Source organism: Schistocerca nitens, chromosome 2, assembly GCF_023898315.1.
Source record: "Schistocerca nitens isolate TAMUIC-IGC-003100 chromosome 2, iqSchNite1.1, whole genome shotgun sequence".
NCBI classification, from domain to species: Eukaryota; Metazoa; Arthropoda; class Insecta; order Orthoptera; family Acrididae; genus Schistocerca; species Schistocerca nitens.
In genome coordinates this window covers 835,855,412-835,870,307 of record NC_064615.1, presented here as the reverse complement: position 1 = coordinate 835,870,307, position 14,896 = coordinate 835,855,412, and the positions used below count along the sequence as shown (strand labels likewise).

Here is a 14,896-nt window from a genome sequence, read left to right as displayed (position 1 = left end):
AGTCACTGTACTGAGACAGGAATCCAAGCTTTACAGGTGCTTTTTATGCAGCATTCTTATTGCTCGCTTTTGCTGACTAACTATATTCTTCAGCTGCATTGTTCCATAAGACAAGGAGTTAAAGCTTTTATTCACTGGAGAGCAATTTTTAAATAAATGGTCATGCATGGACAACTTCCCCACAAATTTCAGAACAGCAGTTTATCTTTATTTCTGGAGTGTGTCTCATCCATGAACTAGGTCTCTGAAGCCATATATACCGATTAACTGAAACATTGTGACCACCTCTTTTTAGAATGCAATGCAGCAGTGATTCAAAATGTCCTTAATAATCCAGAGGTCATTCAATTCCCAGAAATTGCAGGACAGTCATTTGTGGGTGGGATGCTGGCATCCTGTAGTACCCCAGATGTGTTTCAATAGGTTCAGATTTGGCGGGTAAGACACCAGCACGAGTTCATTATCATGTTCTTCAATCCAGTGTAGCATGGCTCTAGCCAAGTGACAGACAGTTATCCTACAAGAAAATGCCATCACTCTTGGAGAAGACATCAGGGAAAAGGGGATAAATGTGTGTCTGCACAGTGTTCACACAGTCCATAACTGTCATAGTGCCTTCAATTACTTCCCCACATCCCATGGAAGCCCAGGCGAATGTTAACTCGCAGCATAACACTGCCCCCCTTCTCACTGGCCTACAACCTTGGCATGATGCATGTTTCATACAGCAGTTTTCCTGGATTGCGGCGTATTTGGACATGACAGTCAACATGAAGAACTTGATTCATCTGGCCAGATCACATGTTTCCATTGATCCACTGTCCAAAGTCTATTGTCCCATGCCAATTGCAATTTTGACAAAATTTTTGTGTAAACATAGGAACACATAGGGGTCATCTGCTATGGAGCCTCATTTTCAACAACATGCACTGAACAGCGTAATCAGATACACCTGTGCCTGCATCATCATTGCTCTGTCATCATATTTCCTCCTATCCTGCTTGCTAGGCTCCAGTCTCTACATTCTCCGATGAGGCACAGACATCCACCACCTCGTTGCCTACCTGTGGCTTCACTATTCTTCACTGTTTTCCATAGTGCTCACTACCAGTAGCACTGAACAGCCAACCAGCTCCTCAGTTACCAAGATGCTTGTTCACAGGCATCATCAGCCAATAACAGTCTGCACTATGTTGCATACGCCAGTGGATTTCCCCTTTTGCAGACTGTATTGTAACTAGAATCATTTCCCATTCATCTATGATCCATGTTTATACTTTCCTTGCTACATCATCTTCCCACAATGCCACCATACAGCATACAGTCTCTCAGTGGGCAGTGGACACAATATTTTGGCTCATCAGTGCAGGATTTAACACCTTTGTCATACCAGCTTTGCCTGCAGTTCAGTACAGTACAATAATACAATAAAAAATATTTGAAATCAAAATGATGAAATATTTTGCGAAATGATTTGTCTAAAAATAAGAAATAAAACAAGCTATAGAAACATTAGATGCACCTTTGAATGGTGGTCAAAATCACATACAGCAAATTAGACTGCACATTTTACGTAATCCAACAGACAAATATTCTCTAGTAGACACTCACATTCAAAGATTCTAAGCTAAACATTGGACTTTAAATTCTCAATAGGACCTCATTTCACTCTGCCTTCACGCCACAAGTGGCCCATCGGGACCATCATCAGACCGCCGTGTCATCCTCAGCTGAGGATGCGGATAGCAAGGGCGTGTGGTCAGCACACCACTCTCCCGGTTGTTATGATGGTTTTCTTTGACTGGAGCCGCTACTATTCAGTTGAGTAGCTCCTCAATTGGCATCACGAGGCTGAGTGCACCCTGAAAAATGGCAACAGCATGTGGCGGCCAGGATGGTCACCCATCCAAGTGCTGGCCATGCCCGACAGTGCTTAACTTTGGTGATCTGACGGGAACTGGTGTATCTACTGCGGCAAGGCCATTACCCAATAGGACCTCATTTGCTGCACATTATTTTGAGCATCATTTAAAGCTGTATCAAATGTTTGTCTAATCTGTGTTATTTACTACTTTTAGACAAATCTTTTCGCAAGTCATTTGACCTTTCAATTAGCAAAGAAAGCACCAAATGTAATGTATTTAAATATCATCATCATAATATCATATCATATCATCATAATATCATATCATATCATCATAATATCATATCATCATAATATCATATCATATCATCATAATATCATCATCATCATCATAATAACATCATCATCATCATCATAATAACATCATCATCATCATCATAATATCATCATCATCATCATCATAATATCATCATCATCATCATCATAATATCATCATCATCATCATATCATCATCATATCATCATCATCATCATATCATCATCATCATCATATCATCATCATCATCATCATATCATCATCATCATGTCATCGTCATCATCATCATCATATCATCGTCATCATCATATCATCGTCACCATCGTCATCATCATCATCATCATCATCATCATCATCATCATCAAACATCTGACTGCCAATGTAACCATCAAACAATGTTCACCAATTTTCCCATACTTCCAGACTACTGATTAACCCTTTCTCAGCTTCTGCACATGTCAGCTCTTATTAGTTTTCTGGGAAATGCAAAATTCTAATAGTTGTGCAAAAATTTCCAGGACAGGGCACTCTAAGAATGATTACAAGCACTGCTACAAACTCCAGGATAGTACACAGAGTTTCATAGAACTGATTCATTAAGTCCTTTAAGGTATCATATAGGTCATGGTACAGTGAATAAAAATGGTTGTCGGATATCATTAAGTATAATTATATACTTCATGAACTACTGGCATCCTTAGAACATTGGTGCACTGGGCTCATGTTGTTTCTGATGGAGATACACTTTCAAAGGAGCTAGACCATCTACAGCTGAAATTACTCTTGTGAAACTCAAATGAATGGATAACAGCAACAAAAACAAAATTATTTGGAACCAGTAAATCATATTTTTCCTCTTAATTCAGCAATCCATTTATATATAACTTCTTTTATGTAATCTATTATCAGTTTGTCCATGTTGGATGATGATAAACCATGTTAACAGTTTTGAAGTTATTGGACTGTATCACTTTTATAATTACAGCATGTCATTTTTCTCATGGTATCATTGGACACAATTCTTTTTTTAATCCCTTTGACTTTACTGTTATTATCATTTGATGTTGCATAAAATAATCTATCTATTTTTCTTGCACTTGCACAGTACATATGGAAGCATTGTGTCTCATCTCCTATTATTTAAAAAAAATCTTTATGTCTGTCATGATATGTATTAACATTTGGCAGTTTCAGACACACTTGATAATGCATAATATAAATGCCGAAACAACTTGTGTGAACTTAATGAAGTTCTATTGTGTCGTTATGGAAACATACAGAAAGAGTAATTATAAAAGAAGGAAGTTGATAAACATTCAGAAGTAATGGATAAAATGTAATCAAAAACCCTTTCATTTTCTCAGAGATACTCACGTGCATTTTTCCCAGTGAACATATTGCTCAAATGGATACAAATTCAATAAAGCAAGAACTTCCCCACGGGTGTTGTTAGCCCAAAAAGGTGCTACAACTTCTTCTTTCACAGGACAAGCATTCCTGTAATGCAAAAGAGAGCATGTTATGACTTATTAGACAATGAACTGCCTTAGGGAGTTCAAACAGTATGTATTTTAAATAATTTTCATGAATTTAAGACAAACTGCCTACAGGAAATTTTTCCCATATTAAAATTTCAGCCCCTTTCCCTCATCTTATTGTTATACAAGGTGGACAATGGTTTGTGACTTAATATTTCTTATCCTAGTTCATTTTGGAATAAAAGTCTACACTGTCAAATATGTAGTTTTTGAGAAAAAATTATAAACCCGCTGATACAATTTTTTGTTCCACTGAATAAACTAAACACTGCCGATTATTACACACTGTTGGTAGCCTTCCTTGGATCTGCTGCTGAAATGCAGGTGTAAAACTACATGCAACATCTTTGACAGCTTCCTCAGTAATATGACTGTCAGTATAGAGGTAGAATCTCCTGAAGGAACAAAGTGGGAGGTACTTTAAATGTATTCTCCGTTGTAAATATGGACAACCACCAGCTGTGTAATGGAATGAGGACAACGAAAATTTTTATCGGACCAGGACACGAACCTGGATTTCCCGCTTATTGCAAGCAATCACCTCACCATTTGGCTATCCAGCATGACTCACAGCCAGATCCAAACTTCCAAACGTTGTCAACCATGCCCAAAGGAACATGGTATCATAATTCAGAATGCCATAGGCACTGCAATATCTTATTTATCCGCCAACACTGGGCGAGCAACTTTCAAGTAAAATTTCTCCCCTGCACAGGAATATACATAATGGACATACGAGTACAGGTTGCAGACATATGAGTGATGACATCTGGAAGTTTGGGTCTGGCCACGAGTTATGCTCTGATAGCCAAATGGTAAGATGACCGCTCACGACAAGTGGGAAATCAGCAAAAATTTTCATTGTCATTCAATTACATAGCTGATTGTTGTCCACATTCACAATTGTGAATACATTTAATGTATTTCATAAAAACTGTAGTCACCATGATGACTTTTCCTTTGCACATGCACACACGTCCAAAGGAACATTGCATCGTAATTCAGAATAACTCAGGCACTGCAAAAGTGGGGTGTAGTTCCTACCAAAATTAGAAGTCCTGGAAGGCACTGACAGAAACATGTTCTTTGGGAGGATTCTGGTTTTATCATGATTCTTTCCTCAAGTGCTTGGTATTTGTTTATTGATGAACTTATTCTCAAATACATTCAAAATTGTGATTCTTGAAGTTTCTTTATATACTGAATGTTCTATGAGGTTTCATGATTGCAGCTGGATCATGTTGACTTCTGACTACAATATTTCTTCTGGCAACTGTCCAGCCATCTTCAGTTGAGTGACTGCCGCTGGGGACTGCTACTGCATAATAGTGAGAGAATCCTTTTTACCTTCCATGAGGGTGGGATTCCTCTGTTTGTGTTTGAAGTACTGGTTAGCTTTTGTAATCTTGCCTTCATCAAGAAGTAGGTTCATATTAGTTTCAAGGCTTGATTAGCTATGATGCTCTGCATTGTAAGCTTCTTTGATTGTTGAAGGAGACTGTTAGCTCACAGCATTGGCTTTACAGCAAAAGTTGGTGGAGAAATGCATGTGCATTGGCAGCCATCACCAGAGCACCCTGTATCGAAATCCGCACCCTCACAAGTAACTGTTCCATCTGTGGTTCGCAGGCACATGCGTAAAGTTGAGACTGCATGTCTGCCCTCTGGCAGAATGCACGCTTGCATCGCTAAAGACAACCGTCAGATGTCACCAGATGTGTCTTTATGAATAAAATGCTTTCTCTCAGAAGAAATTAAAGAGAGAACCAGGTCCCAAGCCTTGTCCAGTTGAAAGCCACCATCACAATTTATAAGATTTGTGATAGACGTATTTCCACACATTCTTAAATTACTGAATCCCAAAAAGATCTCGCCAGGGCCAAGACTTTTGTGGCAGAATAAGCCATAGAGTGTCCAGAGATAATACAATGCTCAGCTATGGCCAGCTTACTGGGCTGCAAAAGGCAAGTGTGGTGCTCAAGTTCAATGCACCTTTCATGTACTTTGCTTATCGTCTGACCTATGTACGCCTTACCACACTGGCAAAGCATTTTGTAAATCCCGGCCTTCCGATGACCCAAATCATTCTTTACTGAACCGAGAAGGGCACTAATCTTTGCCTGTGGCTGGAAGATAACGAACTTTATGTTTCCTGTCTAGTTTAGACAAAAAGTTGCCAACCTATGGAAGGAATGCCCTGGACCTGAACAGCTCCTTATCTTCTTGATGTGTGTGATCATGTTTCTTCCTCCTTAACGTTACACTAATTTGATGCGGAGAGTAACCATTATCTTTGAACATCAACTGTAATGGTTCTAGCTCCTTTGTAAGGCTGTCCCCATCAGAAACAACATGAGCCAGGTGCACCAAAGGTCTAAGTATGCCAGAAGTTTGTGAAGGGTGATGGCTTCAAATGTCGAACTGCCATCACCCTTCATGAACTACTGGCATCCTTAGAACATTGGTGCACTGGGCTCATGTTGTTTCTGATGGAGATACACTTTCAAAGGAGCTAGACCATCTACAGTTTGTGTTCAAGGCAATGGTTACTCTCCACATCAAATTAGTGCAGCACTAAGAAGGAAGAAACATGACCACCCACAACATCAAGAAGATAAGGAGCTGTTCAAGTCCAGGGCATTTTTCCATACATCAGCAACCTTTTGTCTAAACTAGGCAGAACCCTAAGGAAACATCAAGTTAAAGTAATCTTACAGGCACCAACAAAGATTAGCGCCCTTATCAGTTCAGTAAAGTACGATCTGGGTCTGCAAAGGCCGAGATTTACAAAATTTCTGGCCAGTGTGGCAAAGCATCTTTACGTCAGACGATACACACAGTACATGAAAGGTGCGTTGGACATTAGTGCCACACTCTCCTTCCACAGCCCAGTAAGTCAGCCATAGCTGATCATTGTATTACCATTGGACATTCTATGGACTACCCTGCCACAAAAATCTTGGCCCCAACAAGATCCTTTTGGGATTCAGTAATCAAAGAATGTGCAGAAATATGTCTACCTCAAAACCTTATAAATTATGATGGCAGCTTTAAACTGGACAAGGCTTGTGACCCGGTTATCTCTTTAATTTCTTCTGAGAGAAAGCATTTTATTCTAAAGAGACATCTCACATTTGTTTTTAGTGACAAGTGCACATTTCAACAGAAGGCAGACATGCGGTTTCACCTTTATGCAGGTGCTTGCGTGCCACAGATGGAACAGTCTTTGCAGAGGGCACGGATTTCGACAGAGGACACTCCGAAGACAGCCACCAATGCACACGAGTTTCCGGGCCAGTTTTTGCTACAAAGCCAATGCCATGAACTGGCAGTCTGCAGTGGTGGACACTCACCTGGAAGATGGTTGAATGGTTGCCAGTCATAATACTGCGGAAAGAAGTCAACATGATCCAGCTGCAATCCTGAAACCTCATAGAACATTTAAAATTGCCCTTAAAACAGAGGCATGTAGTGTGTTGGGAGGTGAAGAATGGTCATTACTGTTATAAGAGTTTGATGCATTTCATACAATTCTGTATATTATGGATGCCACTGAATTCAAAGGAACAGAAATGGGGAATACAATTTTACTAATCTGCAATATTACATAATAGCTTTAGAGTAATCATGAGGTTCCTCAGGTTTGATCCGAGTTCAGTGAGGTTGGAGTGACAAAAAAGGTGACAAGTTTGCTCTCATTGCAGATGCAAGGGAGGGATTCACAGCAAACTTTCAAAGCACATACATTTCTAGCCTACATATTTGTGTCAGTCAGCAGTTGCTCCTCTCCCAATGTATAAGTCACTTTGCAGCTTCAAAATCTGACAAGTATGAGCAGAAGTACACGATAATTGTCAATAAAGACTCTAAATCTTAGAGAAATTGTGGTGAAGAAATTTTTGAGTCCATATTCAACTAAAGGAAGTAATGTGTGTGCCACCTTTTTCACTTCACTTTTTCCAGCAAAACATCTGGAAACCAACAAACCAGTTTGCTTGGTACAATAAACAAAATTATAATGGAAGTTTCAGAGTGCATGAATAACCCTCCTGAGGATCTGTACAAGACTGTGGCCTTCAAAAACGATGATATGATCATAACAGTGTATCAAGAAAAGCCATGAAATAACACAATTCCTATGAATATACATGATGCGACTCAGTCTCAGTCACTGCAGGATTTCCTAGAACTAAAACCAATGTAATGATTACTTCTTTATCATGTAGATAAGGTAAATACCATGAACCTGCTGAGTCTACTACCCCATACTATTTTAAATTTTGTACAAAGATACCATATTTCAAACAGTAAAAAGCCTCAGCCAAGTCATAAAATATTCGTGATTGTGAAGGTATGCAGTAAAATGCACTCATTTTTTGAACTTTTTCCAGTGAATACACATAAGCAGTTTTGTGACATGAAATTCGCATGCCTGACAGTAGTTTTGAATGATATTCCAAACACACAATTCTTTCTGAAAAGGCCATAAACGTTATACCACTAAAGTATAGCACTTTGTAGGGCACAACTACGAACAACAAGTGTTTACTCAGCTGTCTGACTACTCTTAATCTTTCCTTGCCCTCCACCTCACTCCATTGTTCCCCTCTTCCAACCTGCGATTAGAAAATAGCCTATGACAGAACACAAAAACCTTTGCATACTGCAGTTTCTCAGTTTGGTGCAGGGACAAATTTTCAGGCACAGAGTGTCATTTTTCAGTATAAGGCGCGAAAAGCTTAAGTTAAAAAGAAATAAAAAACTGATGTATTATGTTGAAAAAGTATACTCACGGGATTTATACATCCCTGTAAACCTCTCTGGTGGTGAAAGCCCCACATCTGCCTACAACGACTGAAATAATTATACAAGTACCATACCAGAAGCTTTCACCTATGGTATCCACGTGGACAAAATACTACATTAGAAACATCTGAATGTTTATATGTGCACTGTGATGTTCCAGACATGCATGGTCAGTTGCTTGTTTGTGGTGAACATATAAACAATCACACATTCTGCTGGGTTAAGGCCTATAATAAAGTATTTTCAGAGTTTTCAATTATTTGGAAACTGAGGTGCTGAGTTAAATGTGACTATGCAGCCACCAAAGAGGAAGATATCTCAGAGCCTTCAAAAACCTAAACAGCCAACAATATAATGATGTCCTCTGTGAGTTGAAGATACATACGCTGTGGATTTATAGTTAAAAGCCAGAGACAAAAATAGTTGAAGAAGTGGGCGACAACAGTGCGCCAAAGAAAGTAAAAGAAACAGTTGCATCAGCAGAAAGTATCACAGTTGCAATTATGTGGATTCCTGATGTATGTCCTCTGTAAGGATGGAACTGTAATTGGGGAGTGTATTACATTTCATTACTCAACACACTGAAACATGCAGTTCATGTTATGAAGAAGAAAGTTGTTTTCCATCACAATAAAATTTCTAAGTTCTGGAATGTAGAGAAACTGCACAACTTTCACTTCAACACTCTTGTCCATCTACCATATTCACTGGATTTGGTTCCCAGCAAATAAATTTGCTCATATACCTGAAGAAAATGATAAGGTTGAAAGCTAGCAGATGCTTTTTTTTTTTTTTTTTTTTTTTTGCCCTGGAGGACAAAACTTTATTTTTCTAAGGATATGAAACAGTTGAGAAGTCTTTGAACTTACTGTATTTACTTAAAATATATCTCAAATTGCATCAAGTGTTTTGCATGTAACTCACAATGACAGTGTTTCCATCACTACACTCAATAGCAAGGAATGGAATGATGACACACCACACAGTAGGAACAAAAATAAACTCAATCAAATGAAATGAAAAATATGGTATCCTTGGGTTTCATAACAGAGATAGTCATTAAGTATAAAATACCTCTTGCTACAAGTGAACAAAAGATTGTGAGGAACCACCACTTAAAATTAACAGATTGAGGTTCATGTCAGATATCAGGAGTTGTGAAACTTGCAGTAAGTGTGTATACCACAAGTATGTACAATATTTTACAATGTGTAAAAATTCTACTGCTTTAAGGAGCAAAATACTTTTTCCTTCATACATAAATTCCACAACAAAAACTCTGGAAGTGAATATCAGCAACACTATTGATATACTTCCTTTCCAAAAATAGATTCAGAATTAAATTAGAAGTAGCCCTACTTCAATAGTGAAGTAACATTTACTTAATTGTATGACAATAATGAAAATAAAACTTGATTATACAGTAGAGTTTTTATATCTCACAAGGGAACCTCCCCATCGCACCCCCCTCAGATTTAGTTATAAGTTGGCACAGTGGATAGGCCTTGAAAAACTGAACACAGATCAATCGAGAAAATAGGAAGAAGTTTTGTGGAACTATGAAAAAAAAAGCAAAATATACAAACTGAGTAGTCCATGTGCAAGATAGGCAACATCAAGGATAGTCTGATCGAAGGAGCGCCGTGGTCCCGTGGTTAGCGTGAGCAGCTGCGGAACGTGAGGTCCTTGGTTCAAGTCTTCTCTCGAGTGAAAAGTTTAAGAATTAATTTTCAGTCTATGTGACAAACTCTTATGTTTTCATCACTTTTTTGGGAGTGATTATCATATCCACAAGAAAACCTAAATCGAGCAAGGTAGAAGAATCTTTTTACCCATTCGCCAAGTGTACAAGTTAGGTGGGACGACAACATATTCCTGTCATGTGTCGCACATGGCGTCACCAGTGTCGTATAGAATGTATCAGACGTGCTTTCCTGTGGAGGATTCAGTTGACATATGACCTTGCGATCAAATGTTTTCGATTCCCATTGGAGAGGCATGTCCTTTCGTCTACTAATCGCATGGTCACATGCTTTTGTGGTGCGGTTGCAAAGCACAGACACTAAACTTATTACAGTGAACAGAGATGTCAATGAATGAACGGACAGATCATAACTTTGCGAAAATAAATAAAGTAAAATTTTCACTCGAGCAAAGACTTGAACCAAGGACCTCTCGTTCCGCAGCTGCTCACACTAACCACGGGACCATGGCGCTCCTTTGCTCATACTCTCCTTGATGTTGCCTATCTTGCACATGGACTACTCAGTTTGTATATTTTGCTTATTTTTTCATAGTTCCACACAACTTCTTCCTGTTTTCTCGATTGATCTGTGTTCAGTTTTTCAAGGCCTACCCACTGTGCCAACTTATAACTAAATCTGAGGGGGGTGTGATGGGGAGGTTCCTTTGTCAGTACTGTGATTTTCAGACAAATGACTTACACTCCTCGAAGTCTGTGTGCTGGCAGTGGCTGTTCCTTATGCTTTGCTTGTGCATCTTGAAAAAGCATAGTTTCTGAAACGTCCTCCTTCAGTAGCTGTGCTGTTGTACTGGTTGTCCCTTCAGTAGTTGTTATGTGAGTATTTGTAACAATAACTGTGTCAGTTGTAATTTCAATCTGATCAGTAATAATATCTGGCACAAGGCTTGATCCCATAAAGCTGTCTTCTGTAGAGTCTTCAATGAAACTTGTACTGTTATCTTGAGCAGTAGTTGTCAGCAGTGTGCTGGCAGGTGTTACAGTTGTATGCTGGGTGGTATTATACTTTGAGGAAAAATTGGTAGTGGTTAGTGGAGATGGCTTCAGATTCTGTGTCGTGTTCTGTGTAGTGCTCTTAGCGTTTGTAGTTGTTCCTTGAGGAGATTCAGTTGAGGTAGATGAAGAGGGAGCTTCTTGCTTCTGTTCCTTTGTAGTGGCACTTGTCACAGGAGCCTTATTTCTGAATGATGTTCTTCGCGATTCTCCAAGCTTCCATTCATTGTCGTGCATGTAATTCACATCATTGGACACAATTTCAGCTCTGAGGACGGAAATGTGTCTTTCTTCACCATACATTCTTCGCATCAGGCCATGGTTCTCCTGGACAAATCGACGAACTGCATGCCTAGAAGATTCCAAACAGGATTACTATATTTAAAAGCAAACTTCATTAAAACAACAAAAAACAGACAATATTTGAACTGTCTAAGTGAAGAACTTTAACATTACAGTATTTTAATATTTAGAGTAATTTGTCTTTGATGAAACAGAAAGTCTTATTCTATGATGAACTGTATGGTAATGCATGTGTGATAGATATTTGTGTACCATATAACATTAAAATTTCTTTTTAAGGCCCTGGATGTTTATTTGCATTTTAAGTTGTTCTAATAAAAGCAATTTAAGTTATGCCACTGTACACCTATGAGCAGTTTTAGGAACAGCTGACACTATCCCTAGTGGCTTGCAACATGGAACGGTTTCTCATATCTCACATAAAAATCACGTTGTCAGACCTATTAGTGGCTGCAAGTGTAACAAATGCAAACAAGATGATCAGACAATTTCCCACAAAAAACTGATTGCAGAATTAGAGTCTGATCAGATACACGAGAATTGGTGGCTGGACACATGCTATGATACCTCGTATATCTGATACTTGAAGCCGCTGGCAGACTGTGAACTGTTTCCGTCCCCACTTGAGTAACAACATGCTATTACACTGTTCCCAAATTGTTTCAGAGTAGTTAGATTGACACACTGTAAACATGAGGTTGTTTGCTTGTTACTTGAGCTCGGTTCTATTGACTGAATCTGGTGTGGTGTTCAGATAGAAGTACACTCTTTGAAACTGACAGCAACCAATCTCAAAGAGTTTGGTCTAACTGCTGAGATGTTTAGGACTAACATGACGCCCTAGGTCTTTTTCCTTGTGGATTTCAGCATCAACATCAAGACAAGAAGTACATTACGCATCATACGTATTGACACCATGCATCTCATAAAATTAAGTGATCATATGGTGTTTTTGGCTGGGAGACCCCATCTGGGGTTGTTCAGCCACCTGGTGCAAGTATTTCCATTTGACACATTGTTGGTGACATGAACATCTTTGCAATGAAGGTGAGATGAGATGAAATGATTAACATTATATAAACAACCAATTCCCAAACAAAGAGAACCTTTGAACCAGTTGGGACTCCAAACCAGACTCTGTGATGTAGATACTGTAACACTAACCTCTACACCATGAGCTGCCAATTTGCATCTCATAAATTATGGTTATATTATCGAAATTCTTCAGGGAATTTAAGAGTGTGGCCTTGAGAACTTATGTGTACTTAAAATGTATTAAATTAAAATAATTTATTTTCTGAATTATCATGGTTTAACATCTCTTTGGCTTGACTACTTACAAGTGCACTCACCAGGGGTAGGCACTTCCAGGGACTGTGCACCATGATTGCTTCTGAAAGTCACATGGTGGTTCATGAGATTTAGATGTCCTGTACGGTTTTGCACATGACGAATAGCCATCATATGCATGTAAAATGTGAATGCAACTTACAATAATCTGTAAAAGACAATTACATTGTTATAAAAAATGTGGGTGGGTATACACAAAACTATGAACAAGAAAATGGGCACTATTGTGACATGCTTGAAGCAGTGTTACAGCGATTAGTTTCTAAGATGTTCACCTATTTTTCTCTCTGTTGCTTACTGTTTGTAAGATGCTAACAGTTTTCTAATTTAAGGAAGTGCCCAATACATGGAAGAGCTAATATATATTCCCATGTTTTAATGTATCAACCAACCTTGTTTAAGAGAGAGATACAGATTTAGAACCTTTTTAATGTGCCTTCTTATGAAATTTTTCTAACCCAGACAATAGAACCTATCAAGTACTGTATGTCTAATAATACCTATATTCATGGAATATCAAACACTAACTTACTTTCTCTCTTCATGCTGGATAATATCAAAACAAAAAATAGTGTTAATCAAAATATAAAATTTTCTACTGTTAGGGTCGGGGAGTGATATTTTCCCAGTATGACGACTTGCTTTTGGGATCAGTGAGCTCATTGAAACATGAATCATCTGTATATTAACAATTAATAGCATGAAAAGGTGACTTAACTTACGAGATGTCTTCACATAGTCATTGCAAACTGCCGAACTTTGAAAACTAATGGAATTTAGAGTTTGTTGTATCTTAAACATTGAGGTCATTAGAGAGCACAGGCTTGGGTTTGACAAAGGATGAGTCAGGAAATTATATTCTATTACCTCCTTGAAAGGAGCATTTGGTCATTCACCCAAAGTGATTTAGGGAAACTGGTGAAAACTTAAATAAAAATAGCTGGACCACGATCAGAACCACCATCTTCTCAAATAAGAGTTCACACAGAGCTCTCAGAAATACCTCGAGTAAACTCATCTGGAAAGGAGAAATGAGGAAGGAGCAATCCTTGAAGAAGGTCAAGCAAAAGTGCAAACAAAGCATAAGAGAGGGAACTGTTACATCTGTGTGTGTTTCAGCATAAGAAGAACACAACTGTGTGAAGGATAACAGAACTTTTCTTGTTACATTGCTATCTACGTAACCAATATCTCAAACTATTGCTCCATCACATATTAGGACATTATTTGTTGACAAAATCACAGTAATAAATCATATTGTAGCTAAATCTAAGGACAATATAGGTTCCTAGAGAAAAAAAAGCTATCATTAATTATCCAGTGTCTTGAAAGGAGGATATAAGATAAACATTAACAAAAGCAAAACAAGGATAATGGAATGTAGTCGAATTAAGTTGGATGATGCTGAGGAAATTAGATTAGAAAATGAGACACTTGAAGTAGTAAAGGAGTTTGGCTATTTGGGGAGCAAAATAACTGATGACGGTCGAAGTAGAGAGGATATAAAATGTAGTCTGGCAATGGCAAAGAAAGTGTTTCCGAAGAAGAGAAATTTGTTAACATCGAGTATAGATTTAAATGTCAGGAAGTCGTTTCTGAAAGTATTTGTATGGAGTGTAGCCATGTACGGAAGTGAAACATGGACAATAACTAGTGTGGACAAGAAGAGAATAGAAGCTTTCGAAATGTGGTGCTACAGAAGAATGCTGAAGATTAGATGGGTAGATCATATAACTAATGAGGAAGTATTGAATAGGATTGGGGACAAGAGAAGTTTGTGGCACAACTTGACTAGAAGAAGGGATCGGTTGGTAGGACGTGTTCTGAGGCATCAAGGGATCACCAATTTTGTATTGGAGGGCAGCGTGGAGGGTAAAAATCGTAGAGGGAGACCAAGAGATGAATACACTAAACAGATACAGAAGGATGAAGGTTGCAGTAGGTACTGGGAGATGAAGCTTGCAC

At 38.5% G+C, this 14,896-nt stretch overlaps 1 protein-coding gene across 4 annotated transcripts in view; it reads right to left on the bottom strand.

The window, feature by feature from the left end:
* The window catches only part of LOC126234665 (protein spaetzle 4), a 59,642-nt gene that overhangs the window by 3,704 nt on the left and 41,042 nt on the right, over positions 1–14,896 (bottom strand). For 3 of the 4 annotated variants that reach the window (XM_049943400.1, XM_049943402.1, XM_049943401.1), the window contains exons 2-4: positions 12,934–13,079; positions 10,968–11,630; positions 3,554–3,676 (exon numbers count right to left, since the gene is read on the bottom strand). In XM_049943400.1, the coding sequence (XP_049799357.1) occupies positions 3,554–3,676; positions 10,968–11,630; positions 12,934–13,079 (932 nt within the window). Of the gene's footprint in view, positions 1–3,553; positions 3,677–10,967; positions 11,631–12,921; positions 13,080–14,896 lie in introns of all 4 variants that reach the window. The other variant, XM_049943403.1, reaches the window with a different exon arrangement.